General features: G+C 52.2%; 2 protein-coding genes across 6 annotated transcripts; one reads left to right on the top strand and one right to left on the bottom strand.

Moving 5' to 3' along the window:
* Positions 1-6: 6 nt before the first annotated feature.
* LOC308392350 (transcription initiation factor TFIID subunit 4-like) lies at positions 7-20,592 on the bottom strand. 5 transcript variants are annotated; one of them, XM_080875324.1, is made up of 15 exons: positions 19,414-20,592; positions 18,632-18,822; positions 16,946-17,032; positions 15,396-15,584; positions 15,192-15,314; positions 15,017-15,106; positions 14,747-14,938; positions 14,400-14,463; positions 14,056-14,164; positions 13,125-13,294; positions 12,677-12,807; positions 12,372-12,497; positions 7,786-7,842; positions 4,450-4,566; positions 7-2,126 (listed from the first exon to the last, which is right to left on the bottom strand). In XM_080875324.1, exons 1-15 carry the CDS (start codon positions 20,462-20,464, stop codon positions 1,965-1,967), a joined length of 2,859 nt encoding a protein of 952 aa, XP_080731450.1. In that variant the 5' UTR covers positions 20,465-20,592; the 3' UTR covers positions 7-1,964. The 5 variants fall into 5 exon arrangements, with proteins under 5 accessions (XP_080731450.1, XP_080731452.1, XP_080731453.1 ...); XM_080875326.1 differs by having other exon boundaries at positions 18,674-18,822; XM_080875325.1 differs by having other exon boundaries at positions 8-2,126; positions 18,656-18,822.
* Positions 20,593-20,608: 16 nt separating this feature from the next.
* On the top strand, positions 20,609-27,189 carry lsm14aa (LSM14A mRNA processing body assembly factor a). The gene is made up of 9 exons (XM_080875331.1): positions 20,609-21,534; positions 22,412-22,575; positions 22,875-23,022; positions 25,088-25,291; positions 25,581-25,763; positions 25,849-26,005; positions 26,091-26,129; positions 26,215-26,458; positions 26,645-27,189. The coding sequence occupies exons 1-9, from the start codon at positions 21,414-21,416 to the stop codon at positions 26,666-26,668; spliced, it is 1,284 nt and encodes a 427-aa protein (XP_080731457.1). The 5' UTR covers positions 20,609-21,413; the 3' UTR covers positions 26,669-27,189.
* Positions 27,190-27,988: the final 799 nt, after the last annotated feature.

Here is a 27,988-nt window from a genome sequence, read left to right as displayed (position 1 = left end):
CCGCCCACTTTCTCCTTCTCTTTATTTCATTTTTTTTGCAAAGGTACAAACGACTGTAAAACGGCCCGGCGGGCCTCAGGTGCGAATACACAATGTAGGAAATATAAATAGTCCCAAAAATGGCGTCCTTCAGTTCATAGGGCTCTACGCCATCGCCACACAGACCGACATTAAAGCGTTAAAAACCTTCCGGAAACTTTCAAACTGCATTTCAACCACGAGGCTCGAGTCCAGTCGCACGCAGCCGCCGCCAGGAGGAGCACTTCCTGTTTCACCTTAAAGGGACAGTCCGTCAGTCTACCTGCTGAGAGTCGTGACGTTCAGACCCCGCCCCCTTCCAATGAAGCCACTCGTCATCAACATTTTTTCTAAAGAAACGACTTCATGAGGAAAAATGTTTTTTTTCCTCAAACGTGTAGAAAGTTGGAATTTTAGGCTACAGTTGCCCTACGGTAACCGCGGTAACCACAGTTGCTAGGGAAAATAAATAAATCTGCATTCTGCAGATGGCGCTGCATTCAAATCCTCGTGATCACGCGGCTGATGTTTTCCGAGCTGCATGGAAACCATGCCGGAAGTTGTAATAGTTCACCTTCAAAGTAAAAGCTTTGGCGTCACAGGCAACAAGATTTTAGCGCGTTTGCAGACAAGGTGCGTGTTCAGCGGGCGATCACAACAACAACGGGTGGTTACCAGGGCGTCAGTCTGCGTTAACAGGATATTTGTAATTTCATTATCTGAGAAAAGAATCAGCTGGTTAATCAAAACAAACTGGACATTGATTTTTCTAATCGATAAAAAGTTTTCAGGTTGTGAAATCTTGCTAGGTTTTGCGCTCGATTTGCCCGAAAACGCCACGACTTCACCGATCTGACCGTCCGGCTCTCACACAGATTTGTCTTAATGTTAAACTGTTCCTTTGACGAACACAACATCGTGAAAAGAAGCTCCTCCCATCACGTGACGGAACTGAGCCGAAGGATCTGAGCGCGATCAGAAAACTTTCAAAACAAAACGATGAGCCTGCGAGCCTGGCGTCCTGAGTGGGCCAACAGGAAATCTAAAGAGGTCGGGAAAGGTTTGACTCAAAGGCACCTGTTCAGGTACAGCGCTGGAGTCCGGAGGCGCTCGCCACCTCATCTCACAGGAGAAGCTCAGTGTCACGCTGCATGCCTGTCAGCTCAGCTTTTTATGGCGTCACAGGAACACCACGTGAAACCGCGCGAGACGGTTCACGTGTTGATTGGCGGACTAATTGCGTGGAGTTGCAGCGGAGGAGTTGCTGTGGACGAAAGGTTTCTAAGAGGAAGAGAAACCACAGCAACCAGAAACATTGGCGAAGAACAAAAGGACCCAAAGTGGCGCCCTGACGAACTCCACGCTGAAGTAGAATTTGCTCAAATGAGTAACTAAGAGAATAATTACAGGTGATGTGGTGATGTTCCTCAAGTCAGCGGCTAGACACAACAGAGGAGATCTCCCACACAGCTTCTCGAGGTCCAGCTGGATTGTGGGTAATGGAGGGGGCGGACTTAATAAGGCAGTTTATTTCCTGGTCACATGACTTGAAACAGTATTCAACAGCAGTTTGTTCCAGACGTCACTGCTGGACTCAACTACAGGGGTAGGCGTGGCCACAGCTTCGATAGCATAACCCAGGCCGCGTTTCACACCCTGTTTTAAACTGCATCAACGAGCAGCCGAGCACCAAAACAGACCAGCCTTTCAGCCAATCACAATCTGTCCAATCAGCCTTGGATCTGGTTTCTGATTGGCCTGATCTGGATGAGAGCAGTGGAGTGCTCCGCTAACGGAAGGGCGAGCTGAGGCGGGATGTCCTTTTCTAAAAATAATCGTAAAAGCAGAGCTGAGCGTTGAAAGGTGCCGTAAGGACTGAAGACCAGAATCAAACACCTCCGCTGGAGGACTGGGGGCGAGGGGGGGCGGCTGCGGTGGCTCCCTCCTCACTTCAGCAGAGCCTTGTAGAGTATCAGGGAGCGAGCCGTGGGCCGATCGTGCTCCATACAGAAGATTAAGTCCCTGAGGTTAACTCGTGTGATGCGCTGGCGGGGCTGCTGGCGGGAGGAGCCGGCCACGGAGGAGCCGGCGGCTGAGCCCGAGGACACCTGGAGAGGAGGAAGGAGAGAGGAGGCAGTGAGCAGGAAACAAACATGGAAGGAAAAAACATCCTGATGAGCTAAAGCTGCACTTGCTGTGCGACCTCTGACACACCGTTTGTCTCGCGGTCTTAAAAAGTGCCTGAAGCACAGCGACCTTTGACCTCCATGTTTGGTGCATTTAGAGATGCCGGGTCTATGCCGAGGCTCCGCCCCATGTCTGCACAAGCTCTCCCACGCTGCTTTAATCCCTCGCTGGGTCCAGACCTGCTGCCGGGCCACACCTGCGTGCGGAGGGCGCGCCGGCAGCCGGAGGTCAGGTGACTCCCAGCCCTGCAGCGATTAGTCAAAGTACTGAGCAGCTGCTGCTCCAACATGCCCGTCGCAGCAGTTCCAGTCACACGGTCTAAGGTGAGCCAATCATATTCAAGCATCCAAAACGAGAGAAACTGATGAAGCCCCCCCCCCCACGACCGAAAAGGCCCCAATAATCCAGAAAGGCCCTGAGCGATGGGTTCTCACAGAGCTGCAGGTATCTGCAGTCAGCTGATGGCGAACGTGATGGCGAGCTGCAGGCTGACCCGATTACCGAAGCCGACCAGGCTCATGTTGGCGAGGAATTCAGAGCGAGCTGCTCCTGAGGATGACGGATGCTCTTCCTCCCTCTGCTGGATGTTATATGAAGGAAGATGGACTTCCTGTTTCATTCAGAGCTGACAACGCCACAGTGACACCTGCGTGCACGCGTCTGCGACTCAGTCCTGTCAGCACATGTCACGGCGTCCGAGCGCTGCTCCCTCTCCGCTGGAAATTTCCAGCACAAAGAGATTTGTGTTGCCTCTTTCTAATCTGCCCTGGAGCTGCAGCAGTTTGCCCTTCAGCATCCACTGCAGGCCCGATCAGGCTTCAGCTGGGTCTGCCCGCCCCGGACCCGCCCCCACCACCTCAGGCTGTAGCCTGCTCTGAATGCACGCCTGCAGACGCCTTGTTTCACCAACAGGAAGCACAAACGCTTCCTTTCATTCGGCTTTGATCGCCTTCAGGCTCAGTTTGAACGCCTTTGTTTCTAACAGTGGGGCGCATTCGTGAGAACACCTGAGCAGGTGTCACGGCACAAACGCAGACTCTCCCAGCACCAACCACAGCTGCCCCGACACCGCCTCGCCCCACACGAATGTGACCTCTGTCCCTCAGCGGGCCGTCTAAGCTTGTACCATTAACACTGATGGTGTGTGAACTCACGCTCAGCGGGGGCTCAGGTAAAGGCTCCATCTACACCGACGCCCTGCGGGCTCGTGAACGCCCCTCAGGGTGACTACAGGAGCCACGGCGGTTCACTCTGCAGCGCTGCTGCCACACGGTAAGGTTTGAGCTTCTCATTGAGCTGACTCCTCTGAGCTCAGAGCGTCCACGAACACAAACGGCGTCTGATCCTAATGCAGGCTGAGCTCAGTGAGCTCGCGCCACACACTCCATCGCGTGGTCATTCCTCTCAACCTCCAATCAGGAGCTTCATTTCCTGAGAAAAGCACTGACAGCTGCAAACATCTGGAGCCCAACCCAGTTCATAAGCCAATAAGTTAACTCATTAGTCAAACGAGCATGGCGCCAGCACACCGTTACTAAAACATGAACACAGCAACTCCGACCGGAGTGCCTCGCCCCTGTTGCCCCGCCCCCACGCTTGCTGCCAGCTGCTCTGTATCTGCTAAACGAGCCCAGAAATGCTGGATTTCTCTGTAGGGGCTTGGCTTTGTCTGCGGCTGCTGGGGGGCCAGCCCCAGGCAGGACAGGGGGGCACCACCCACCCCCGCTGTCTCAGTTCATTTCAGAAATGAATGGCTGCCCCTGAGGGGAGGGGGAGGTGGCAGAGGGGGAAAGTCAGACCCTCACAGCCCCCAGGCACACACTGACCCCCTTCACTCAACTCTGCTCACATTCACAGCCTGAATTGAGGAGAGGGAGGGTCGTTATATACACGCGCGCTCTCTCGTGATTGGTCAGACACGCTGCAGGTTCTCCACTCTGTGCCATTAAAAGCGCAGCAGCAGAAGAAGTAAACCTACAGTTCCTCTGACGACCAGCGGAGGCAGCAGTGAGTCATCACCTATACGGGTGGATAAAGGTGGAGGTTGTTCAGTAATGTATTCAACTGGTCATGCAGGGGCTCTGAGCAGTAGCGCCCCATGATGCACAGCTGATTGGAAGAACAGCTGAGCTAGCAGCTGACATCATCACACATACACGATGATGATGATGATGATGATGATGATGATGATGTGGTTCCCTGCTGTGTTCTGTTTCTTACACCACCTCTGAGCTGGTGTCTTACCTCTGTGCCAGCTCCGCCCGGTGAGTCCAGCTTGCGTTTCTTGCGCGGGCCGATGGCGGCGAGCGCAGTGAGGTTGGCGTCTCTCTGTCGCATCTGAGCAAGCTCCTGCTGCTGCATCTGTGGGAACAATCAGAACATCAGGAATACTCACATGACTCAGTTTTTACACTTAATGAAGTCACAGACAGACAGGCGCACAGACAGACAGGCGCACAGACAGACAGGCGCACAGACAGACAGACAGGCGCACAGACAGGCGCGCGCACAGACAGACAGGCCCACAGACAGACAGACAGGCGCACAGACAGACAGACAGGCTCACAGACAGACAGGCGCACAGACAGACAGGCGCACAGACAGACAGGCCCACAGACAGACAGACAGGCGCACAGACAGACAGGCGCACAGACAGACAGGCGCACAGACAGACAGGCGCACAGACAGGCGCGCGCACAGACAGACAGGCCCACAGACAGACAGACAGGCGCACAGACAGACAGGCGCACAGACAGACAGACAGGCTCACAGACAGACAGGCGCACAGACAGACAGGCGCACAGACAGGCGCGCGCACAGACAGACAGGCCCACAGACAGACAGACAGGCGCACAGACAGACAGGCGCACAGACAGACAGACAGGCTCACAGACAGGCGCGCGCACAGACAGACAGGCCCACAGACAGACAGACAGGCGCACAGACAGACAGGCGCACAGACAGACGCACAGACAGACAGGCGCACAGACAGACAGACAGACAGGCGCACAGACAGACAGGCCCATAGACAGACAGACGCACAGACAGGCGCACAGACAGACAGACAGACAGGCCCACAGACAGACAGACAGGCGCACAGACAGACAGACAGGCCCACAGACAGACAGACAGGCCCACAGACAGGCGCGCGCACAGACAGACAGGCGCACAGACACAGGCACACAGACAGACAGGCGCACAGACAGACAGACGCACAGACAGGCCCACAGACAGACAGGCGCACAGACAGACAGACAGGCCCACAGACAGACAGACGCACAGACAGGCGCACAGACAGGCGCACAGACAGACAGACGCACAGACAGACAGGCGCACAGACAGACAGACGCACAGACAGGCGCACAGACAGACAGACAGGCCCACAGACAGACAGACAGGCCCACAGACAGGCGCGCGCACAGACAGACAGGCGCACAGACAGACGGGCGCACAGACAGACGCACAGACAGACAGGCGCACAGACAGGCCCACAGACAGACAGGCGCACAGACAGACAGACAGGCCCACAGACAGACAGACGCACAGACAGGCGCACAGACAGACAGGCCCACAGACAGACAGGCTCACAGACAGGCGCGCGCACAGACAGACAGGCGCACAGACAGACGCACAGACAGACAGGCGCACAGACAGGCCCACAGACAGACAGGCGCACAGACAGACAGGCGCACAGACAGACAGACAGGCGCACAGACAGACAGACAGGCGCACAGACAGACAGACAGGCGCGCAGACAGACAGACAGGCGCGCAGACAGACAGGCGCACAGACAGACAGGCGCACAGACAGACAGACAAACGCGCAGACAGGCCCACAGACAGACGCACAGACAGACAGACGCACAGACAGACAGGCGCACAGACAGACAGACAGGCGCACAGACAGACAGACAGGCTCACAGACAGACAGGCAGGCTCACAGACAGACAGGCGCACAGACAGACAGGCGCACAGACAGACAGGCGCACAGACAGGCGCGCGCACAGACAGACAGGCCCACAGACAGACAGACAGGCGCACAGACAGACAGACAGGCTCACAGACAGACAGGCGCACAGACAGACAGGCGCACAGACAGACAGACAGGCGCACAGACAGACAGGCGCACAGACAGACGCACAGACAGACAGGCGCACAGACAGGCCCACAGACAGACAGGCGCACAGACAGACAGACAGGCCCACAGACAGGCGCGCGCACAGACAGACAGGCGCACAGACAGACAGGCGCACAGACAGACAGACAGGCGCACAGACAGACAGGCGCACAGACAGACAGGCGCACAGACAGACAGACAGGCCCACAGACAGACAGACGCACAGACAGGCGCACAGACAGACAGGCTCACAGACAGGCGCGCGCACAGACAGACAGGCGCACAGACAGACGCACAGACAGACAGGCGCACAGACAGGCCCACAGACAGACAGGCGCACAGACAGGCCCACAGACAGACAGGCGCACAGACAGACAGACAGGCGCACAGACAGACAGACAGGCGCGCAGACAGACAGGCGCGCAGACAGACAGGCGCGCAGACAGACAGGCGCACAGACAGACAGACAAACGCGCAGACAGGCCCACAGACAGACGCACAGACAGACAGACGCACAGACAGACAGGCGCACAGAGAGACAGACAGGCGCACAGACAGACAGACAGGCGCACAGACAGACAGGCCCACAGACAGACAGACGCACAGACAGACAGGCCCACAGACAGGCGCACAGAGAGACAGACAGGCGCACAGACAGACAGACAGGTGCACAGACAGACGCACAGACAGACAGGCGCACAGACAGACAGACAAACGCGCAGACAGGCCCACAGACAGACGCACAGACAGACAGACAGGCCCACAGACAGACAGACGCACAGACAGGCGCACAGACAGACGCACAGACAGACAGACAGGCCCACAGACAGGCGCACAGAGACAGACAGGCGCACAGACAGACAGACAGGCGCACAGACAGACAGACAAACGCGCAGACAGGCCCACACACAGACGCACAGACAGACAGACAGGCCCACAGACAGACAGACGCACAGACAGGCGCACAGACAGACGCACAGACAGACAGACAGGCCCACAGACAGGCGCACAGAGACAGACAGGCGCACAGACAGACAGACAGGCGCACAGACAGACGCACAGACAGACAGGCGCACAGACAGGCGCACAGACAGACAGACAGGCGCACAGACAGACGCACAGACAGACAGGCGCACAGACAGGCGCACAGACAGACAGACAAACGCGCAGACAGGCCCACAGACAGACAGACAGGCCCACAGACAGACGCACAGACAGACAGACAGGCCCACAGACAGACAGACAGGCCCACAGACAGGCGTGCGCACAGACAGGCGCACAGACAGACGCACAGACAGACAGACAGGCCCACAGACAGACAGACAGGCGCACAGACAGGCCCACAGACAGACAGACGCACAGACAGGCGCACAGACAGATGCACAGACAGACAGACAGGCCCACAGACAGACAGACAGGCCCACAGACAGGCCCACAGACAGACGCACAGACAGACAGGTGTACCTCTTTAGCCTTCTGCTTGAGTCGAGCCTGTTCAGGGTCTTCTTGTCTGGCACGACTCTGGAAGTAAAAACAGAGTAGATGCATTAATCTGCTCATCTTCACCTGTCAGACATCGGCCCACAGCTCAGACATTATTAAAGTTTGGGGTCAAGGGAGCAGGTAACCTCGGTAATCGACACAAAGAGAATCCTGGGTGATGTTGCAACAGCATCCACGGGTGGAAATGATCACCTGCCCCAGGCCACCGTGGCGGGTTTAGATTGAACTCCTGACCTGTTGGGGCAGCAATGCACCACGTTGCTGCTAGTCTGCTTTATGCAATTATGTGATCCCAGCATGTGATGTCGTCAGACTGCATGTCACCGATTGGCTGGTCAGTAGCATCACTCGGTTCGTTCATGAAAATTCAAACCGCCATTTTTGAAAAGAACTGGTTACAAACAACAACAACGGTGTGTTCCCCGAGCGAAAAGCCACAGAGCGAGCAGCAGGTATATCGGCTTTGAAGCGCTCGTGTCGCGCGATGTTCTGACATGTTGCTATGACGACGATCATGCAGGTTAGGTAGTAAAGCATTGTGATGGAAAACCAGTCGATCCAAGTCAAGCCGTGGCGATCCATGGTGAGCCGATCCGAGTACTAATGGAGAAGGCTCTGGAAGGAGGGAAACGGTAACTTCAGGCGTGTGGCGTTACAGTTCTGGAGTTAAGTGGGCGGGCGAAAACAAAAACGCTGGTGTCCAAGGAAGAACCCAAAGTTAGACAGCGGAAAACGGAAGAGAAAATGGCGAGGCATTGACGAGCTCGTTTTGATGAGAGCAGCCAGTCAGTGGTTTGTTCCAACTGTCGGCAGCACGACTAAAAAACTGTGAAATTATCAACCACAAATGGTCTAAATGAGGAGGAGGAAAGCATCCTTCGAGGAATCACAGCTGCGCGGGGTTACATCAGTCTAAGTACATGCGGGACGAGGACCTATATGTTCTCCCCATCTTTTACCTACAGTCTGTTCTTTCAAATCAGAGTGTCTAAGCTCAGGCGGGGACAGAAGCACGAGCTATTAGTGTGAGCTCATCAGTGATGAGCAGAGAGACGCCTGAGGGCACACAGCGAAGCAGAGATCGTTACAGAAACAACCTTTTCTCTGTCAGAGAGGACAGAAGATCCAGGACCGCAAACAGAGCTCCTCAGTTTGGACTTCCTGCAGCAAACACACCTGAAATCTAACCTGCGTGCACGCTGAGGGTTAGACTGCGAGCCGCCGCCTTCATCCAGGCGGCTCACGCACTCATTTTAGAAACACGCCTGAGAGTGAAGGTGTGCTTTCACTGTGAGCTGTGATTAGTGGAAACTAGGGGTGGAGCTGAATTCGAATACGGTGTTCGGAAAGGCACGAATATCGCGTTTTTTACGAATAATTATTTCAAATAAATACTTTAAAAAATATTTGTATTCGGGAACAAGAAAAACTTTATATCAAAAAGCTGAGTTTCCTCATGAGACTGCAGCGCATGAGTGCACGAGCGAGTGACGTGTGGGCTGCTCCACAGCAACAGAGAGGCTCGGCTGAACTGCATCACTGGTTTTGTTGAATAGATTTTTGTTCTACCTTAACTGGTTTCCGGAGGCAGTTTATAAGTTTCGCGAGGATCTGAAGATTAATCAATTACGCTGCATTATTGACGTCTGCACAGGTGCTCTCGTGTTCGCTCTGTTTACGCAGCTGTTAGCGCGACATTTAGACCAGCGGTCCCCACCCCCGGCCATGCACCGGTACCTGTCCGTGAGCCTTTTGGTACCAGGCCGCGAGTGTTGAGGTTCAGGTGTGAAATTTACGGTTTTCAGGGTTTTATCGTTAATATTTATTGTTTTGATCGTTACCTCAGTTTCTCTGTCTTTTGCCGTGTGTTATCAATAAATTTTATTTGGTACCAGTACTGGTTTTATTTTGCTGCATTTATCCGCAACACCTTAAAGGCCGGTCCGTAAAAATATTGTCGGACATAAACCGGTCTGTGGCGCAAAAAAGGTTGGGGACTGGATTTGGACAACAGGCTGTTGACAGAGTAACGTTAAAGTTCGGTTTAAAAGGTTAAAACAACGCTTGTGTAGTTGTGTCGAATTGTATGCACTTGTGGGAGTTATACAGTGGGGCAAAAAAGTATTTAGTCAGCCACCGATTGTGCAAGTTCCCCCACCTAAAATGATGACAGAGGTCAGTAATTTGCACCAGAGGTACACTTCAACTGTGAGAGACAGAATGTGAAAAAAAAAATCCATGAATCCACATGGTAGGATTTGTAAAGAATTTATTGGTAAATCAGGGTGGAAAATAAGTATTTGGTCAATAACAAAATACAACTCAATACTTTGTAACATAACCTTTGTTGGCAATAACAGAGGTCAAACGTTTACTATAGGTCTTTACCAGGTTTGCACACACAGTAGCTGGTATTTTGGCCCATTCCTCCATGCAGATCTTCTCGAGAGCAGTGATGTTTTGGGGCTGTCGCCGAGCAACACGGACTTTCAACTCCCGCCACAGATTTTCTATGGGGTTGAGGTCTGGAGACTGGCTAGGCCACTCCAGGACTTTCAAATGCTTCTTACGGAGCCACTCCTTTGTTGCCCGGGCGGTGTGTTTTGGATCATTGTCATGTTGGAAGACCCAGCCTCGTTTCATCTTCAAAGTTCTCACTGATGGAAGGAGGTTTTGGCTCAAAATCTCACGATACATGGCCCCATTCATTCTGTCCTTAACACGGATCAGTGGTCCTGTCCCCTTGGCAGAAAAACAGCCCCATAGCATGATGTTTCCACCCCCATGCTTCACAGTAGGTATGGTGTTCTTGGGATGCAACTCAGTATTCTTCTTCCTCCAAACACGACGAGTTGAGTTTATACCAAAAAGTTCTACTTTGGTTTCATCTGACCACATGACATTCTCCCAATCCTCTGCTGTATCATCCATGTGCTCTCTGGCAAACTTCAGACGGGCCTGGACATGCACTGGCTTCAGCAGCGGAACACGTCTGGCACTGCGGGATTTGATTCCCTGCCGTTGTAGTGTGTTACTGATGGTGACCTTTGTTACTTTGGTCCCAGCTCTCTGCAGGTCATTCACCAGGTCCCCCCGTGTGGTTCTGGGATCTTTGCTCACCGTTCTCATGATCATTTTGACCCCACGGGATGAGATCTTGCGTGGAGCCCCAGATGGAGGGAGATTATCAGTGGTCTTGTATGTCTTCCATTTTCTGATGATTGCTCCCACAGTTGATTTTTTCACACCAAGCTGCTTGCCTATTGTAGATTCACTCTTCCCAGTCTGGTGCAGGTCTACAATACTTTTCCTGGTGTCCTTCGAAAGCTCTTTGGTCTTGGCCATGGCGGAGTTTGGAGTCTGACTGTTTGAGGCTGTGGACAGGTGTCTTTTATACAGATGATGAGTTCAAACAGGTGCCATTCATACAGGTAACGAGTGGGGGACAGAAAAGCTTCTTACAGAAGACGTTACAGGTCTGTGAGAGCCAGAGATTTTCCTTGTTTGAGGTGACCAAATACTTATTTTCCACCCTGATTTACGGATAAATTCTTTACAAATCCTACCATGTGGATTCATGGATTTTTTTTTTCACATTCTGTCTCTCACAGTTGAAGTGTACCTCTGGTGCAAATTACTGACCTCTGTCATCATTTTAAGTGGGGGAACTTGCACAATCGGTGGCTGACTAAATACTTTTTTGCCCCACTGTATGTACGTTTATGTTAGTCTTTTGCAGACAGCAAGACGTAGGCTATAGGCTAATTAACATTAGCAGAGGTTCCCATTGTCCATTCACTACTTACTATAACATTAATTAGAAGTGTAATGCAAAAAAATGGATTTTTACTCGAATACAAATACTTCCCCCCCCTCAACAGATACAAATACCGGCTGCTTTGTACATCTCTAGTGGAAGCACTGATCACTAGGCAGGCCCATAAAAACACAATTTGATTTCACGTCCACGAAATTATAACCTTTAGAGAAACATGAGCTTTCTTGGTGAGTTTTTCCACACAAACATCACACGTGGAGTTCCACAGGGCTCAGATGTGGGTCCTCTGCTGGTGGACATTCACAGACACACACATCTATCCAACGTCTCCGTCATTGCAGCTCTTTATACGTTGGCTCTGATCTGACTTCGCTGCATGCAAGCTGTTTGTTTTTAAGAGTCTCGATGGACCAGCTTACTTAGCAGAACTTCTGAAACCATATAATCCTGCGGGCGCTGAGGTCCACCAACCAGCTGCTCCTGCAGATTTAACAGCCTTCCCATTGGCTCCTGATCTTTAGAACCTGTCTGGTCTCTCAGAAGCAGAAGCCCGGCCTTTTATACAATTGCAGTTTGATTTACTTGTTTCATTTTGTGTTTAGTTTAGTGATCGTTTCTACTTAGTGTATATTTGATATAACTTTGCATAAAATGTGTTACATCAGGACGGGGAACAGGAAGCTGGTCCTCTTCAAACTCAGCTTCTTTCAAAAACATTTCATTTTAAACTGAACTCTTCAGAAAGGTGAACGCAGAAACGTGTCCGTACCTTGGCGGCCTTCAGCAGCATCTCTCTCTCCTGCTCGTCTTTCCTCTGTTTCTCCAAACGCTCCAACTGCTCGAAGAAACGCAGCTGAGAGCGAACGTCCGACGTCTGCTCGTAGCGCTCTTCATCCTGATGGGGGGGGAGGAGAGAAACGGGACATGTAAACCAGACTCCATTTAAATATCTGCTAATTTAACATCAGCCTGCGCAGCTCAACGGTAACAGCAGATCTACAGCGGAGTCGTCCAGAAACAGCCCGACGGCGGCTCGATCTAAACGCAGGTGAGGCACGCTGCGAGCGTTCTTACCTTCCCGCCGTCCGTGCGGTGCTGCGCGATGGCCGAAACCTTCTCCAGCAGGGTGCGCAGCCGGGACTGCGTGGCGTGGGAAACCAGGTTCACCACTTCTGGCGGGACCTCGCTGACGCCAAACTTCTTAGCTGAGGACGAGAAAACAGAGATCATCAGGACGGGACGCCGCTGCACGTCAGCAGGTGGTTTCTGCAGGTCGATCATCCCGGCTTCATTTCCTTTCTGAATTCGTCTTCATCAGCGCCTACAGTTCTCCTCCTGTCCTCGAACTAGTTTTAGACTCCTCCCTGCATCCTTCACTAAGAACAGCCGACAGAGGAGGAGGAGGTCCCGACTGACTCAGCTGACCTTTGAGGCTGAAGGTGAAACAGGCTTTCAGGCGTGATACCTGAGCAGGTACAGGAGAATCAGGAGACCCGCTGATTTGCTGAGTTTTCACACTGACCTGTGTCCAGGATGCGGCGGAGCAGCAGGCTGCTCGGCAGGAAGGCCTCGTCTTTACACGAGCGGATCTTTGTGCCCACGAGCTCCGAGCTGGTGGCGAGGATTCGGGCGTTCTCCTCATTGAGATTGACGCCAGCCATCGAAGCCACGTCGTTGATGTCGTCGTCATCTCTGCGGGTTAAGAAAAGGAAAGCGGGAAGGTTAGGGATGTCGAGGCTGAGGAAGAACGTGTCAGAGCTCAGGTCCACACTGCGAATGAAGCACAGCAGCGTTCCCCAATCTCATTGGCCCAAAGATGAAGTCACTTCCTGTTTTTTTAAACGCACACACTTATTTTTTATTGCAGTGTATTAAAATATGTTCCTCTCACACCTACACTCAGCTTTGCTCGCTGTGGGCACACACTGCCCCCTGCTGCCTCATCTGTGAACTACGCTTCCAACAGGAAGTGGTGACTAGTCTTTTTTTTCTGTTGGAGCCTTCGCCGGGTCAGAGTAACACTCCGGCTCATCGCAACCCCTCTGACCCAAATCAGGAACCAGTCAGAGCCAGAGACGCTGGACAGTCACTTCCTGCTGTCACAGGTCACGCGTGCTTCATCATCGTGACCTGTGCTCACAGAGGCCCAACCTTAAGAACGCTAACCTTCTCCAGACTGATCCGACACGGTCAGGTGTTCTCAGCTCATGTTTTTAAATGAATGTCACTTGTGCCGTTTCAGGTGAGGCGACCCTCGACCGTCCTCAGTAAAGCCGACCTGTGTGACTGAAACAGCTGTTCTGCACTTCCTGTTTTGATGCTTGTTTTTTGGCGCTCCGGGGCCTCCGTATCTCTGTTCGACCTCCGGGACTAGTGTATCCATCGTTCCGTGTCCATTGTTAGTTTACAGGTGTCACAGAAGCTTTTTACTTTTTAAATAACGTTTTGCTCACCTGAACGTCCCGCCCCCTGGATCGCTCAGCTTCTTCTGATTGGCCTGAGCTGCAAGGTTCACAGGGCTTTTGCTGATGATGGTTGTGGGTCCTCTCACCTGCAGCGTAGCTGAAAAGGGAAAAAAGCATGCTTATTAAAAAAAATAAAAAAGCTCCTCCCACCAGCTGTGAAACAGGCCTGATAACCCTGCGGTCTGCTGCCACCTGGTGGTGGCGCTTGCTGCTTTTTTTTAACCTTTAAAACAGCCGATTTATTTAAAACTGAGCAGCTTAAGCTGCGGGAGGCTCCGCCCCTTAAAACAAAAGTGACTCTCCAGGTGCGCCGAGCAGCTCGACAAACTCACCCTGAGGTCTGAAGACAATCGGCGCCCGAGCCTGCACGGTCTGCACTCCAGGTCTGCACACAGGCTGCAGGAGAGCATCATGACATCATCATTACATCATCATCACAGAGGGCTGAGCCTCAGACTTCCTCTGAGGGGTCAGCGTTCACTTGTTTGTTGACGGCGAGTGGCGTGCTCACGGTTACCCGCAGCGCTCCGGTGAGGACGTTAGAGTCCGAATAAACGAGTCTGACGCAGGTTTGCAGCTGGAGCGTTTTTCCAAATTAAAACATCCAAAATATTTTCATATTTACAAGGTCAAAGGTTACAAAAGTCTTTTTGTTGACCTGTAACCTGACGATTCTTACCAGAGCCGCCGTGCCGATGGGTGCGTTCAGACGGACGGTGCCGCCGGCCGGGTTGACGGGCAGCCGCGGCCTGATGGTGGCGGCGGTGACTGAGCCAGGGGTGGCCGGGGGCGTGACCACGGCGCCGGGGGGTGCAGTCATCAGAGACTGCTGGCTGTTGAGCAGCGTCTGCCGCAGAGCGGGGAGGCTTTTCTGTGGAGACACACACGCTTAACACCTGCAGTAACACCTGCAGTAACACCTGCAGTATTCGCAGTACTACAGCCGTACCTTGAGGAAGGGGATGAGGTAGGGTTGTGGCGAGGACTTCAGCTCGGCCTGCAGCCGAGTGGTGAACTCCTCGGGCTCGATTTTGGCGTCCTGAAAACATGAAGACGGCATCGTACGATCACATGACCCCATAGGTCCAATCAGGCGGCAGTGAGCAGGAGGAGGAGCTACTTACGAGCAGGTCCTGCACCAGGGCTTTCACGTTCTTCGAGGTATCCGGCGAGGGCGAGTTGTGGGACGCCAGCTTGATGAGCGTGGCGAGGAAGTTCTTGCATTTCTTTACGTTTTCCTGCATTTCCTGTTGAGGACGACAGAGGGTCAGAGACAGGAAGTGCCTCCATCACAGCAGCCCAAACCTGCCGGATACACCTGAACCCACCTGGGACACCACGGTGACTCTGGTGGCGGGCGAGGCTGCGGGCGCCGGTGTGCCGGTCATGGGGGTGGACGGCACACCGGCAGGTTTGGCGACAGGCGTCCCCCCCGTCGTGATCACCGTCGGCGTCTTCTGGGGGGTCGTCATCTTCACCGATACCGGCGTGATGCTGGGCGCCACTGCGAGCGCCTTCTGTAAAGCAACAGAAAACAGACAAGTCACATGACCACCATCAGGCTGACCTCATGTGACACACGCCGCTGCGTTCGCTCTAAATAAAGACCTGGTGTGAAGATGGCGGTCTGATAAGTTTTAAAAGTTTAGAGCTCAGGTGTGGAAGGTGAGGCGGGGTCTAACACGTCTGTCGCCTTCATCACAGGCTAGCGACCACCAGTGTTGGGAAGGTTACTTTTAAAATGTATTCCGTTACAGAATACATGCCCCAAAATGTATTCTGTAACGTATTCCGTTACGTTACTCAATGACAGTAACGTATTCTGAATACTTTGGATTACTTAATATATTATCATGCTTTTTACAACAACGTGAATGTACTATTGCTGTGTGATTTATTACTATTACTGAAGGTCCGCGACTCCGAACTGTAGTAAAGGGACCTCTGACTAATACGGCGGGGTCCCTGTCGGCTCGTAGCCAAAAACTAGCTTTACTTTGTTGTCTGGGTCAACTTTGCTAGCAGAGACAGAGAGAGGCGTTGAAAGGCTGCTCCAACAGAACTTATTGTTTCGGAGGAAAACACGAACACGGTGTACAGTCGAGTCTTAATAGCTTACTTACAGCTGGGCTCGTCAGGCTCTCTTCTTGGCTGCAGTGGTTATTATTATATTTACATGCTTCCAGCTCCCGTTTTTCCTCGACGACAACTCGTACCTTTCCACTCGCCTTTTTCTCCCTCCTCGCGCTCACAGACCCATAACGTGTATGGCAGTGCATTCTCCCTGCAGCACGGACTACACTGCCCATGATGCTACATTCTTTAGAGCTATGCTTGTAGCATTCTGCCTGTTAGCTTAGCACAACAACAACAACAGCGAAAAGGCGCTCTCTCACCCAGGAAACACACAGTCGCAGAGAGAGAGAGAGCGTCGCCCTGTAACCATGGCAACCGTAACGCTGCCGCCTGGAACAACAGAGCGTAGCTGTCAAACAAAACCCAAACAGTCCTGACCCGCCACAATATGAAACAGGAAAGTACCGCAGTGTAATCCATTTATTTCAACAAAGTAACTGTATTCTGAATACCACCTTTTTAAACGGTAACTGTAACGGAATACAGTTACTCATATTTTGTATTTTAAATACGTAACGGCGGTACATGTATTCCGTTACTCCCCAACACTGGCGACCACACAGTTTGACCCACAGCCGTGTGGTACCTGTGGGTACCTGTTACTACAACCTGATTAGTAACAGGTACAACCCCACGCACGCTGAGGCGGTACTAACTGTTAATGGAGCGTTAGAGACTGGTGGAAAAGAGGCTTAAAATAACCATCAGGTGTCACATGACGTGCTGCCAGCAGGAAACGCACCTGCACTGCGGCAGTCGTGGAGGGAGGCTGAATCATTCTGGTCTGAGTAGGTGTGGCCAGGCGGACGGTCTGAGGGGTGCCCGGTGCCTGCCGACAGCGGGGAGGAGGGGAAAAAACAAACCGCACCATCAGGTAACATCAGTTCCACCAATCACAAACAAGCACTACAGAAGGACTTCCTTTTTAATTCATTAAAGCCCCTCCCCAGAGCTTTAAAAGGGGAGGGGCTTGACTTCTAACATAAGATAAACTTTATTAATCCCTCGGGTGGGTTCCTCTGGGAGATTCGGTTTCCAATAGCAACACCGACAGAAGTTACAGAACGTGAGCAGAAGATTATCTATACACACATATGTAAAGAAAATATACGAAAGGGATAAAAAGAATAAATAGAATAAGAATACAAGGGCATTGAAGTCTATTGCACCGCTGACTGTTAACAAAAAGTATTGCACAGTGAAGTAAAGAGGCTCTACAGCTTAGCTGTTCCCCCTCCTTTGGCCTCTGTTCTGGCTGCAGCAGTAAATAAACTGAAAAGTAGGGCTGGGTATCGATTCCGATTCACGAGGTCCCGATTTGATCGATTCGAATCAGGGAAATTTTGTCCCAGACAGTCAGAAATATTATAATTCTGATCATTTATCAGCACATATTCATATTTTTACAGCTTGTCAGACTTTATCAGAGGTGTGAGCATCACAGCAGAGGCCTTTGTGTCAAAGTAAGTGAGCAACACACAAACACATGAAGGAGATTTTCCTGTTCTGGCGTTTTATAGCAGACAACCTTAAAATATTCTGCAGTCGATCAAACACAGAAGAAAACCATGAATCAACATATAAACATGACCTGATGCTGCTGAAGTGAAGCAAAGTTACAGGATTAGAGACACAGCATTTTAAAAAGTTTACATTTGTTCAGTATTGAACAGCAGAAATTACGCTTCCTTGTCAGAGGTCAGTTAAATTAAATCAAATAAAGCACAGCGGCCGACAGCGCTGTGAACAACGGGTGACTGGTGCACAATAATGCAGAAAACAGATTTATAGAGGGGAAACTGTTCTTGAAGTACAGAGAGAGAGCTGTGCAGGAAGTGTGACTTTCTCGTGGTGGAAGCAAAACATCCAAAGTCAGAGTGAGTCCATGACGATGTTTATGTGATGCGGAGTTTGGATCTGCAGCTGGTTCAGTGAAGTTTGGTTGGAGAGACAAAACTACCGCTTCAGAATCGAGCCCAAAAAAGGACGTAAACACAAAGGGCGGACCCCCCGACGCATCAGAATCTGTGAGCTGTCGGCTTTCTCACCTGATGGCACGTACACGGGCACGCCGTTGGGGCTAAACGCCGACAGCTGACTGATTCTGATGCGTCGGGGGGTCCGCCCTTTGTGTTTACGTCTCTGTGCAGAATCGTGTTCCTGCTCGCATTTACTGTTTTAGCTGTTTGGTGGTTGTAGAAATGTTGTGAGGTTTAACCTGAGATTCTGGCGTTTCGGGCAAAATCAATATATTTAAAAATCGATTCAGGATTTGAATGAATCGATATCGCCTCATTCAAGCTAGAATTGATTATTGATTATTGAAACCCACCCCTACTGAAGAACTTGCCTGTGATTGGTCAAGCTCATCAGATTGGGAGTATGACAGTGAAACAAAAATTAAATGTGAAGTAAAAAACTCTCGCACCTGCATTGTGTGGGCGGAGCTTACCGTGGGGGCAGTGCTCACCCGGATGGTGGTGGCGGCCGTCGGCGTGGCGGGTCTCTGCGTGATGCTCGTCACCGCCTGGCTCTGCTGCGTCTTGGCCTGAGCCTGAGCGAGGACCTGCTGGGGGACCATGACCAGCTGACCCGTCTCAGTCCGGACCAGAACCATACCTGCAGGGGGAGGAGGAGGGGGCAGGTCAGGACATTTACTGTAAACTGAGCACTTACTACGCCTGAACGCAACACCTGACTCTTCACTTCCTGTCTCAGCTCTCACCTTTGACCAACCCACACAATCAATCGTTCTCAACAATCTGCTGAATATGGTCACGTGACCCCGAGGAGCTGGAGACTCGAGCTAGTCCACTGATCAGAATCCTTTATTGATCACTGCTGTGGTCGCTGTGGCTCACACAGCAGGAGCAGGAACTCAAACAGAGCCAACCTCAGTCTGACAATCTGCCTGCTGATCAGATTATTGATTTAACATTCACACAACAAAAACCTCAAAGCTGCAACTATGAAACGTTCAGATTAGTCGATTAATCAGTCATAAACTGATCAGCAGCTGATCACTTCATCGATAGCCTTCCATCAGAGGCTGCCAGCTCTCAGCAGATCAGTTACTGAACAGAATCAGGTCCTCCTCAAAGGGACGATCGATCACTGATCGGCTCACAGATCAGCTGGGAGACTGTGGGTCACCTGGTGTGTGCGTGTGCGTGTGTGTGTGTGTGTGTGTGTGTGTGTGTGTGTCCTCACCTTGGGGCATGGTGAAGCCCTGGGGCAGCTGGATGGTGGTCTGCTGCTGGGGCCGGACAGCCAGCGAGGGTTGCGAAGTAGCGACCCGGGTGGTGGCGGCCACCAGCCCGGGTCTCTGCTGCGGGATGGAGGTGGCCACCACGGCCGGTCCGGGCGGCCTCACCACGGCCACGGCGGGCTGGGACACCCCGTTGACTGCGGGTTTAGCCCCGGGGGAGGGTGACGTGCTGGTCCCGGTCTGAGGGTGGCTGATGGGGGCCTGGACCGGGGAGGGGGTGCCGGTCAGTATGACCGAGCTTCCGGTGGCGGGCTGGCTGGGCACGAGCACCTTGGCGTGCATGAGAGGGTTGTTGTGGTTCACGACCTGAGAGGCGGAGGCGGCGGGGGCTGCCGGCGGGCCGCCCTGCGGGTCGAGCCCGTTCTGGGCCGCCGGGCTGGGGAGCCTCTGCAGGACCGCGGAGGGGGAGCCCCCGGAGTGCTGAGGTACGGGGAAGCCGGGCTGTGAAGTCGCGGGGCCGGCCCCGGCGGTCGCAGGAACACCGGGAGAGCTCACCAACTTGGCGGCTCCGGTACCGCCGTTCACGCTCTGCAGTCCGGGCGGAGAGCTCCTGACCGCCTCCGCAGCGCTCGGACCCGGGACCGCAGCCCGGGGGAAGCTAGCGCCGGCGGCCGGAGCGCCGAGAGGTCCCGGTCCCGGAGAACCGGCGGGCGGAGGCGGTCCGACCGCGGCCAGGCTGGCTCCCGCGGGCCCGGCGGAGGTAGACGAGGGCAGCGGTGCGGCGGACGGCGGCTCGCTTGCGGCGGGCTCCGGGGTCAGCACCGCTCCGGGATGTCCTTGTTGCGGCTGCTCCGCGGACTCCGCTCCGCGCACTTTCCCTGAGAAGTGGCCCGCGGCCGACGGAGCCGCGTCTCGTTTCCCGGCGGAAAACGGAGGCGCGGGAGGCTTTCGGTCGCCTAGCTGAGATTCCAGAGAACCGACCAGGTCGCTCACCGCCTTCTCGTCCACCTCATTGAAGAGCATGTCCTCCAGTGGGTCGGAGGCTCCCGCCATCTTTGATGCTGGACCGTTGTGCAAATCGTATTTTAGAATGTACGCATGCGCCGAGGATCCGGCTCGCTTCCGAGCATAGAGATAGGAGAGGCAGATTTTCCATTAGAGCCGCAGCTCTTTGTGTACAGGTGAGTTCGCAGGTGAGGGCAGAGTCCAGCCACTCAAAACTTTATTTGAACACAGGTTCCGTTCCGTTCAATTCAGCCAACGAGGACAAAGAGGCTTCGTATATAACCCGTAAAAACAAAAGTGGAGTAAAAGAAAACAAAAGGATCCAGGAGAAACCTGATCAGATTCTATCTATCAATCAGATTTCTCAATAATCTGGTCAATAAATCCTGCTGATTTTATTCCACACATGTTTACATCTGTGAACTGTCACAATCCACCACTTCAACAGAGCCACACGGTCCTTCCTGCTTCCAGCTCTAAAGCTTCCGTTTTTTAGAGGTGGGCGAGGAGCTTCGGAGGCAGCTGAGATAGTTCGGGAGGATATTTCCTAGAGGTTAAAGACATCTGACCTGGGAAGAGCTCCCAGGAGAAGGTGGAAACTGACCAGGCTTCAGACAAACATTGGATGGTGAATAAATAAAAGAATATTAATAAAGAATCAAGAAAACAAAACTGACCCTTTAATTAAACGTGTTGTTTGGTATGGTGCTATGGTAGAGTAGTTCTATTGTTCCATACGAGGGCCAGCAGCTGCCGTCTCTTCTATCATCCTCAGATCTACAGCTGACGAAGCCGTGAAATATCGCGATGCTGGGTAGTATCGTTAGCCCCCGCGCTCAGAGCCTCAGATGGAGGAGCAGGTAGCCATGTTGTAGCCGCGGAGCGCAGTAGAGTCAACACACACAGACCCCCCGAAGGATCGTTTCTGTTTCGCGTGTACTTCACACAAGGCGCCTGTCCGTTTCTCTGCTAGAAGCTCCCAGTCACGGACAGCACCATGAGCGGCGGGACCCCCTACCTCGGCAGCAAGATCAGCCTGATCTCCAAGGCCGAGATCCGCTACGAAGGCATCCTCTACACCATCGACACCGAGAACTCGACAGTGGCGCTGGCTAAAGGTAGCACTGCCGCGTGAGTGGAGGGCTCGCGGCTATGCTCTTGCTCGGTTTAAGCTTTGTTTGTGTTGCTGAGTTGCGGCTGCGCGGGCGTAAACAACGGTGATTAGCAGTTTTAGCCGAGCTTAGCACGCTAAACTAAACCCATTGGCTAACACTATCATGCTAACATTCGTCACAAAAAGCGTGTTCTGCCGAGCTAGCATGAAACTGCACCGACTTATTCGGGTTCAAGCGGATAAAGGGAGGCTAAACTGCTGTGACGGCTCACACCAGCTCTCTGTGCGCAGATAGAGTAACAGGTGATTCACCTAACCGGCTAACGCTAGCCAGTAGAGGAAGCCGACACCATGCTCGTTTCCGGTCAGCCTCACCTGCTCGCCGCACTCTCTGACGTCACTGAGTGCACGTCACAGACCGGTGCAGGCGGAGCCGGGACAAGTAGTATAGTGGATCGCGTGGTTTTGTGGTGCTATGTCCAAGCGTTATGTTGTGCGAGTGAAGCACGGTGTCACGTGACCTGTGACAGAGCAGGAACAAAAAAAAAAAAAACAACACACACCAGAGTGAGGGCTGTATGTATATGTGTTTCCTTAGATTTCCCAGAGCCCTCTGCAGGTATTCCGGGTGATCTGAGAGGAGATGTGTCCGGTCTCCTCCCAGCTCAGACCACAGCTCCTCTGACCGCCATTAGGTGCCTGACGATCAATAACTAGGTCACCCAATGCTCTCCTCTCTGTAGTAGGGGCATCACCTAGACTACTGTTCTGCTCTAATTAGCATTTGGTGCTCCATTAGGGTGAATTTAAGAGGGGTGGTTTGAACCCTGTTTCCCCTTTGACCTGTGATTCTAGCAGCACTTTGTTTCCTCCTCTGACAGTTCGTTCGTTCGGCACTGAAGACCGGCCCACCGACCGGCCAATTCCGCCTCGGGATGACACGTTTGAGTACATCATCTTCAGAGGCAGCGACATCAAGGACCTGACCGTGTGCGAACCACCCAAACCCACCTGCTCGCTGCCCCAGGACCCTGCCATCGTCCAGGTACGCCCGTCCTGAGGAGGCAAGGTCGTGTTTGGCCTGTGGGCTGTCTGATTGGACTTGGCCCCTCTGACCTGAGGGTCCTGACCGATCCACTTCCAGTCTATCTTATGTTGAAATATTATTTCCACCACTTCCTGTAAGCTGAGCTATGTGTGAGAGAGCTTTATTTTAATCTGTCCCCTCTGCTATCACAGGACCTTTACTGTGAAAGGGACAAATTAGGCTTCCTGTTTCAGTTTTCTGCGAGAAATGAAACGAGGAGCTGATGTGACCTTTAACCTTTCTTCCTCCTCCTGCAGTCATCTATGAGCTCCAGCTCCTCGTCCGCCACGGCGCCAACCCCATTCCAGTCAGCCGGTTCCTACGGCCTCTTCAGCCGAGCTCCGGTCCCCGCCTACAGCCAGTTCAACAGCAGCCCGTTGGTGTCGCCGCAGCTTGGTGCTGCAGGTAAGCAGGGGGGGTGGGGTTCTCGCCGGGCATGAAATCCAAGGGTTGAGGGTAGATCAGGGCGATATGGCCAAAAATATTTATCACGATATATATATATTTGAAAATTTGCGATAACGATATAACTGACGATATAATTGATGCGAGACAAAATACAACTCCACAACATTACTAGCGCAAAAAGACAACCTTCCATTTATTTTCACTTAAACAAGAAGCTGGTTTTTATGTACATTAAAGCTTTATAAAAATGTAACAGTGCAAATGCAAATTCCTTGCTGAAAGTTTAACCAAAAGGCATTTCCAGTAGAAATGGGCTGACATATCCTGAGCATAACCATGTATAATATCCACTGAAGTTAAAAAGAGGTGCTTTGCAACATTAAACTGCAGTGTGCAGTACGCATTTTTCGGACCATAAGGTGCACGGGATTATAAGGCACATTAAGCGAAACAAAGCAGTCAGATAAATCAAACTTTATTAAACTCATTCTTCTTGCTTCCTCCACTTCTGTACCATTGATTCATTAATGTTGAATTCTCTGGCAGCTGCTCTATTCCCATGTTGTTGCAGTATATTAATGACTAACCTCGTATTGTGGATGGATTATCTCAGTTGTTCTCCTGACTGAAGTTTGGTCCGTTTACAGCATCCTGCCATGCGATTGCATTTGTCTCTAACCATCAGGAACCTTCACGTTAACTTTTATAAGTGGAAAAGTGTTAGTGTTCGTCCTCCAGCTTCACTGTTTATGTTATGCTAACATAGCTGTGTCGCTAGCGATCACGTAGCACATCATTATATACCAGCTAGCCCAACTTCAGTAACCCTACAAATGTCACTGCTGTTTAGTTTCCTGTCTTCATTTATGTTGGAAGTGATAGCAGAGCTGTACGTTTGATTTTTTTCAGAAATCTCTGTCAGAACATGCTATATCATGCTTAGGTAACTAGCGAAACTAGCGAGCTAACTTCCGCTAGCTTCCTGCTAACTTCTAACTCCGTTAAATGTAATAACTTTTGTTTTCATGGATGCCTGGAAGTTAAACTTCATAGTTACACCTGGTAAAGCAGCAATGCTGATCGTTTTATTAAAGATGAAAGAATTTAGACAGTTTTTAACTCTAAGTGATGCTGCAGTGTTGTTTGACCTGAAGAATACGGAGTTTAGGACCCAGATTACTCCCAGATTTAAGAGCATCTTAGTCCGACAAATATGACAATAACAACGGCCGCTTGCATGTAATGCAAAAAAATGTGCTTTGTCGTGTATCTGACGGACAAACACCAAACCAGTTCCACATCACTGAAGTTGCACCATTTTTACAAACCAATTCTGGTTCATCTGTTTCACTCAACAATCGGCCATGTGCGTATGAAAACAAAGGCACTGCGCATGCGCGTTTTACTCCCATTCTATCGCGATATTTCATTTTCCTATCGTTGCCTAACATTATACCGGTATTACCGTGAACGGTATAATATGGCCCAGCCCTAGTTGAGGGTCTGTCTGTGACCCTTGTGCCACATAACTCATGCCACAGGAAGCGAGCAGGGGTGGTTTGTGGCGTTGGCGTGACTGAGCCATCAAGGCCTTCATTTCCTGCTCCACATGACCTCCACGCGGTCCAGAGGATTAAAAGTCAGCTGCGATGTTGAAGCTGCCGCTCGCAGCGCGTTGTGTCTGCTCGCCAGTTGTTATAAGAAATCCCGATTGCAGCAGAGACGCAGCGAGAATTTCGCCTTTACTGTTACTGCAAATGTTTGTTTCACGTGATCGTGTCATGGACCCATCGCAGTTCGCCTTTTAATGTTTTTGCTTTATTGTGCAATCTTTACTTTGTGTTAAATGACTTCAAAGGTCAGCACAAATTCCTGCGCTGCTTCATCACCGTGTGATGCTGAAGAGTTGTATGAGTCACTTCCTGTCCTCCTGCAGTGCTGAAGCAGGAAGTGAGGAACACCTACACGCCCTGCTCAGTTTCTCTGATATGAGTTTCTCTCGGCGTGATCATTGATGATCGAGTAGCGCCGCACTAACTGTGACCTTTCCCCGGTTCTGCAGGTCGAACCAGCCCAGGTAACCTGGACCCTCTGAGGAAGAGTCCGGTCCTGGATCAGGCAGCCAGCGCCGCCCCCTCAGCCACCACCACTACTGCACCGGCTCCTGGCCTGGGACGCCGAAGCCCCACCCATGGCCGCACAGCCTCCTCAGGACAGAGCAGCCAGAAGGCGCAGCACTCGCAGGAGAGCGTGGACACGAGGAGAGGTGAGGCTGTAGATGCGGCGTCGGCACCACACATACCGCTCTGTGTTTACAGTATGAGCCAATCGGAGCGTGACGTCCATCCTCACGGTGTCCTATCAGGTAACTGGAAGTCAGTTGAGTGTCACCTGACTTCCTGTTACCTGCATGTGTGATTGCTAACATGTGACATTACCTCGAAGTGCTGCGAGGTCGTCCGTCATCGTGGATGTGCCTCAGTTCACGTCCTCGTGTCTCCCCCTCTAGTTACCACGGTAACTAATGTCCTCCTCGTCCTCCCTCTATTCTTCAGCTGCCGCGGGTGCTCCGTCTAACAGACGCGGCAGAGGAGGCGGTCACCGCGGCAGAGGACGCTTCAATGTGCGCCGGGACGGCCCAATGAAGTTCGAGAAGGACTTTGACTTCGAGAGCGCCAACGCGCAGTTCAACAAGGAGGAGCTGGAGCGCGAGTTCCAGAGCAAGCTGAAGCTCCGAGGTGAGGTCACCGACGGTGGGCCGAAATGCAGCGTTAAGCGTAACGTTCGTCTGAGCGTGTCCCGTTTCTGTTGTTCGCCTCGCAGACGAGAAGGCACTCAACGGCGAGGATAAAGGCGACTCTGGCGTGGAGACTCAGAATAGTGAGAGCAATGCCGACGACGAGTGCGACCCGCTCGGGCCCAACTGCTACTACGACAAGTCCAAGTCGTTCTTCGACAACATCTCCTGCGATGACACGAGGTACGAGTGCTGTCAGTGTGGGCGTGGCTTCTGTACACTGAAGGGGGCGCGGTCACTAACAATGGAAATGTTTTCTGTCCGGCAGGAAGACGAGCGAGCGGTCCGGAGGGTCGGGGTTCCCGAGGTGAGTCGCTTTAACCATAGCCCCGACCACTTCCTGTGTGTAGCGTGCCGCGTCTCTCGCTCACCGCCGCTTGTTTCTCTTGCAGGGAGCGGAGGCAAACGTGGGCGGAGGAGCGGCGGATGAACGCTGAAACCTTCGGCATCCCTCTGCGTCAGAGCCGAGGTCGCCAGGGCTACCGTGGCCGCGGCGGCACAGGTTATCGCGGTGGGCGGGGTCGCCCGGCCAGCCGGGGCTCCTTTGGGCCACCGCAGGGAGGCGGTGGCGGCTACAGGGGAGGATACAGAGGAAACCAGGCCGGCCGGGAGTTCGCCGACCTGTCGGCGTACCGGGTGAAGTCACGTTATTGTGTTTTAACTTCGAGACAGTGAAGGCTCAGGGGGCGGGGTTAGAGGGCTCCTGTCAGACCAACACATGACTTGAGGAAGTAGGAGCTGGAGTTCCGCCCCGTCCTTCTGACCTTAAAGTCCGTCGCCTCTCGGTGCTAACGTTGGCGTTTGTTCCTGTTTTTCTTGCAGAAGGACGACAAAGTGGCGTCGTAGTAACGGTGGGAGGAGTCGTCGGCACAGAGGCGGAGCTTCTTCAGAGGAAGACGAGTAGTTGTTGCTGTTTTGTTGAAAATAATGAAGTTGTGTATTTGTCACCAGCACCGGTGTCGATGCTTGATGCAGCGTAACCTTCCATGTCTGTCAGCGGCAGCGGCGAGAAATCCTCGCAGGCAGCAGCGAGGCGTTTCTGTCATGCCGTCTGTGACGACTTGTCCGACCAATGCCTGCTGACGTAGCTTTACGGGCACTTACTTTCCTCTAACTTCATCGCCAAAATGGCTGCCCGCTCGCTCTCACCTTTTGTAATGTGTATTTTTCTACTGCTGCGTAGACTTCCTGCGTTCTTCTTCGTTGCCGACCCGCTCGCCCTCACGCGTCGTGACCCGCTGTTTCTTTCCCGCGTTTCCTTTGGTTGTGGAATAGGGTTTGGTGTTTTCTCCCTCGGTGTCGCGGTCTCACGTTAGCGTAGCCGCCGACGTGCACACGTCACTGGCGTTTCTTTTTCTTTTTTTCTTCCCGGGTCACACACTAACCGAAAGGTCAAAGTTCACCTTTCTGTCGCCACTTTGTTTTTCCTCATAGTTTGTTTCAGTTGGAGGTGCTGCGGGAAGTACGGAGGACGTTTAATGCTTAAATTAATCCGTTCCCACAGATTCATTAGAATTCCATACTTACCATATGGAAGGTTTAAAATGCCACCGTTTAGAAAATAACTTGTAGATGGTTCACTTCATGTTCCTTGAGCGTGTTCAGTGATAGTTCAGGAACTAAGATGTCAAATAAACTTTATAAAGAGTGAGAAATGAAACCTGCAGCAACAGGAAGTGCTAGAAATATTTTAATTCTGACACATTAAAAACAAATGAACTAAATCAGGCGTGATATTCGATGTTTGCTGTCAGCTGTGAGAGTCCTAAAGACACGTACAGATGATTGAAATCACACTGACACATTAAAAGCGTCTGCAGACAAAACTGAAGCTTTTTCTTGATTTAGGCATTTAAAGTCTTCCGTAGTAGAGTGCGTTTTGCACTTTCCTCATCGTTAACTCGTTCGTACACTAAATAACTCTGCGTTACGGTTACCCTAACGCGTGAGCCCGTAGCCGCTGCAGGAAGTGATGTCAAGTAGAACAAGCACGAGCTCGCTGTAGCATCGTAGGTTAGCAATATTCAAACTCTTGGCGGGTTCTTACTAACGTGAGTCCTGACTCCGCCCCCTCACAGCCAGGCACGTGCAGTGTGACCTCAGGATGCGTTCAGGGTTTCCTTGGCGGTGAACGCATCCTCTCAGTTTGATTCTCGCTGCTGTGAT

Source organism: Rhamphochromis sp. 'chilingali' (assembly GCF_963969265.1).
Source record: "Rhamphochromis sp. 'chilingali' genome assembly, chromosome: 2".
In the NCBI taxonomy this organism is placed as follows: domain Eukaryota; kingdom Metazoa; phylum Chordata; class Actinopteri; order Cichliformes; family Cichlidae; genus Rhamphochromis; species Rhamphochromis sp. 'chilingali'.
The sequence above is the reverse complement of the archived record's forward strand: the minus strand, read 5'-3'. Positions and strand labels throughout refer to the sequence as shown.

Coding starts and splice junctions, on each gene's coding strand:
- LOC308392350 (XM_080875324.1), bottom strand. CDS start 20,464: ATGGCGGGAGCCTCCGACCCACTGGAGGACATGCTCTTCAATGAGGTG. Junction 18,823..19,413: donor GGGCTTCACCATGCCCCAAG/GTGAGGACACAC, acceptor CTCCCCCTGCAG/GTATGGTTCTGGTCCGGACT. Junction 17,033..18,631: donor GCTCCGCCCACACAATGCAG/GTGCGAGAGTTT, acceptor CGCTGTCGGCAG/GCACCGGGCACCCCTCAGAC.
- lsm14aa (XM_080875331.1), top strand. CDS start 21,414: ATGAGCGGCGGGACCCCCTACCTCGGCAGCAAGATCAGCCTGATCTCC. Junction 25,292..25,580: donor GAGCGTGGACACGAGGAGAG/GTGAGGCTGTAG, acceptor TCTATTCTTCAG/CTGCCGCGGGTGCTCCGTCT. Junction 26,130..26,214: donor GGAGGGTCGGGGTTCCCGAG/GTGAGTCGCTTT, acceptor TTTCTCTTGCAG/GGAGCGGAGGCAAACGTGGG.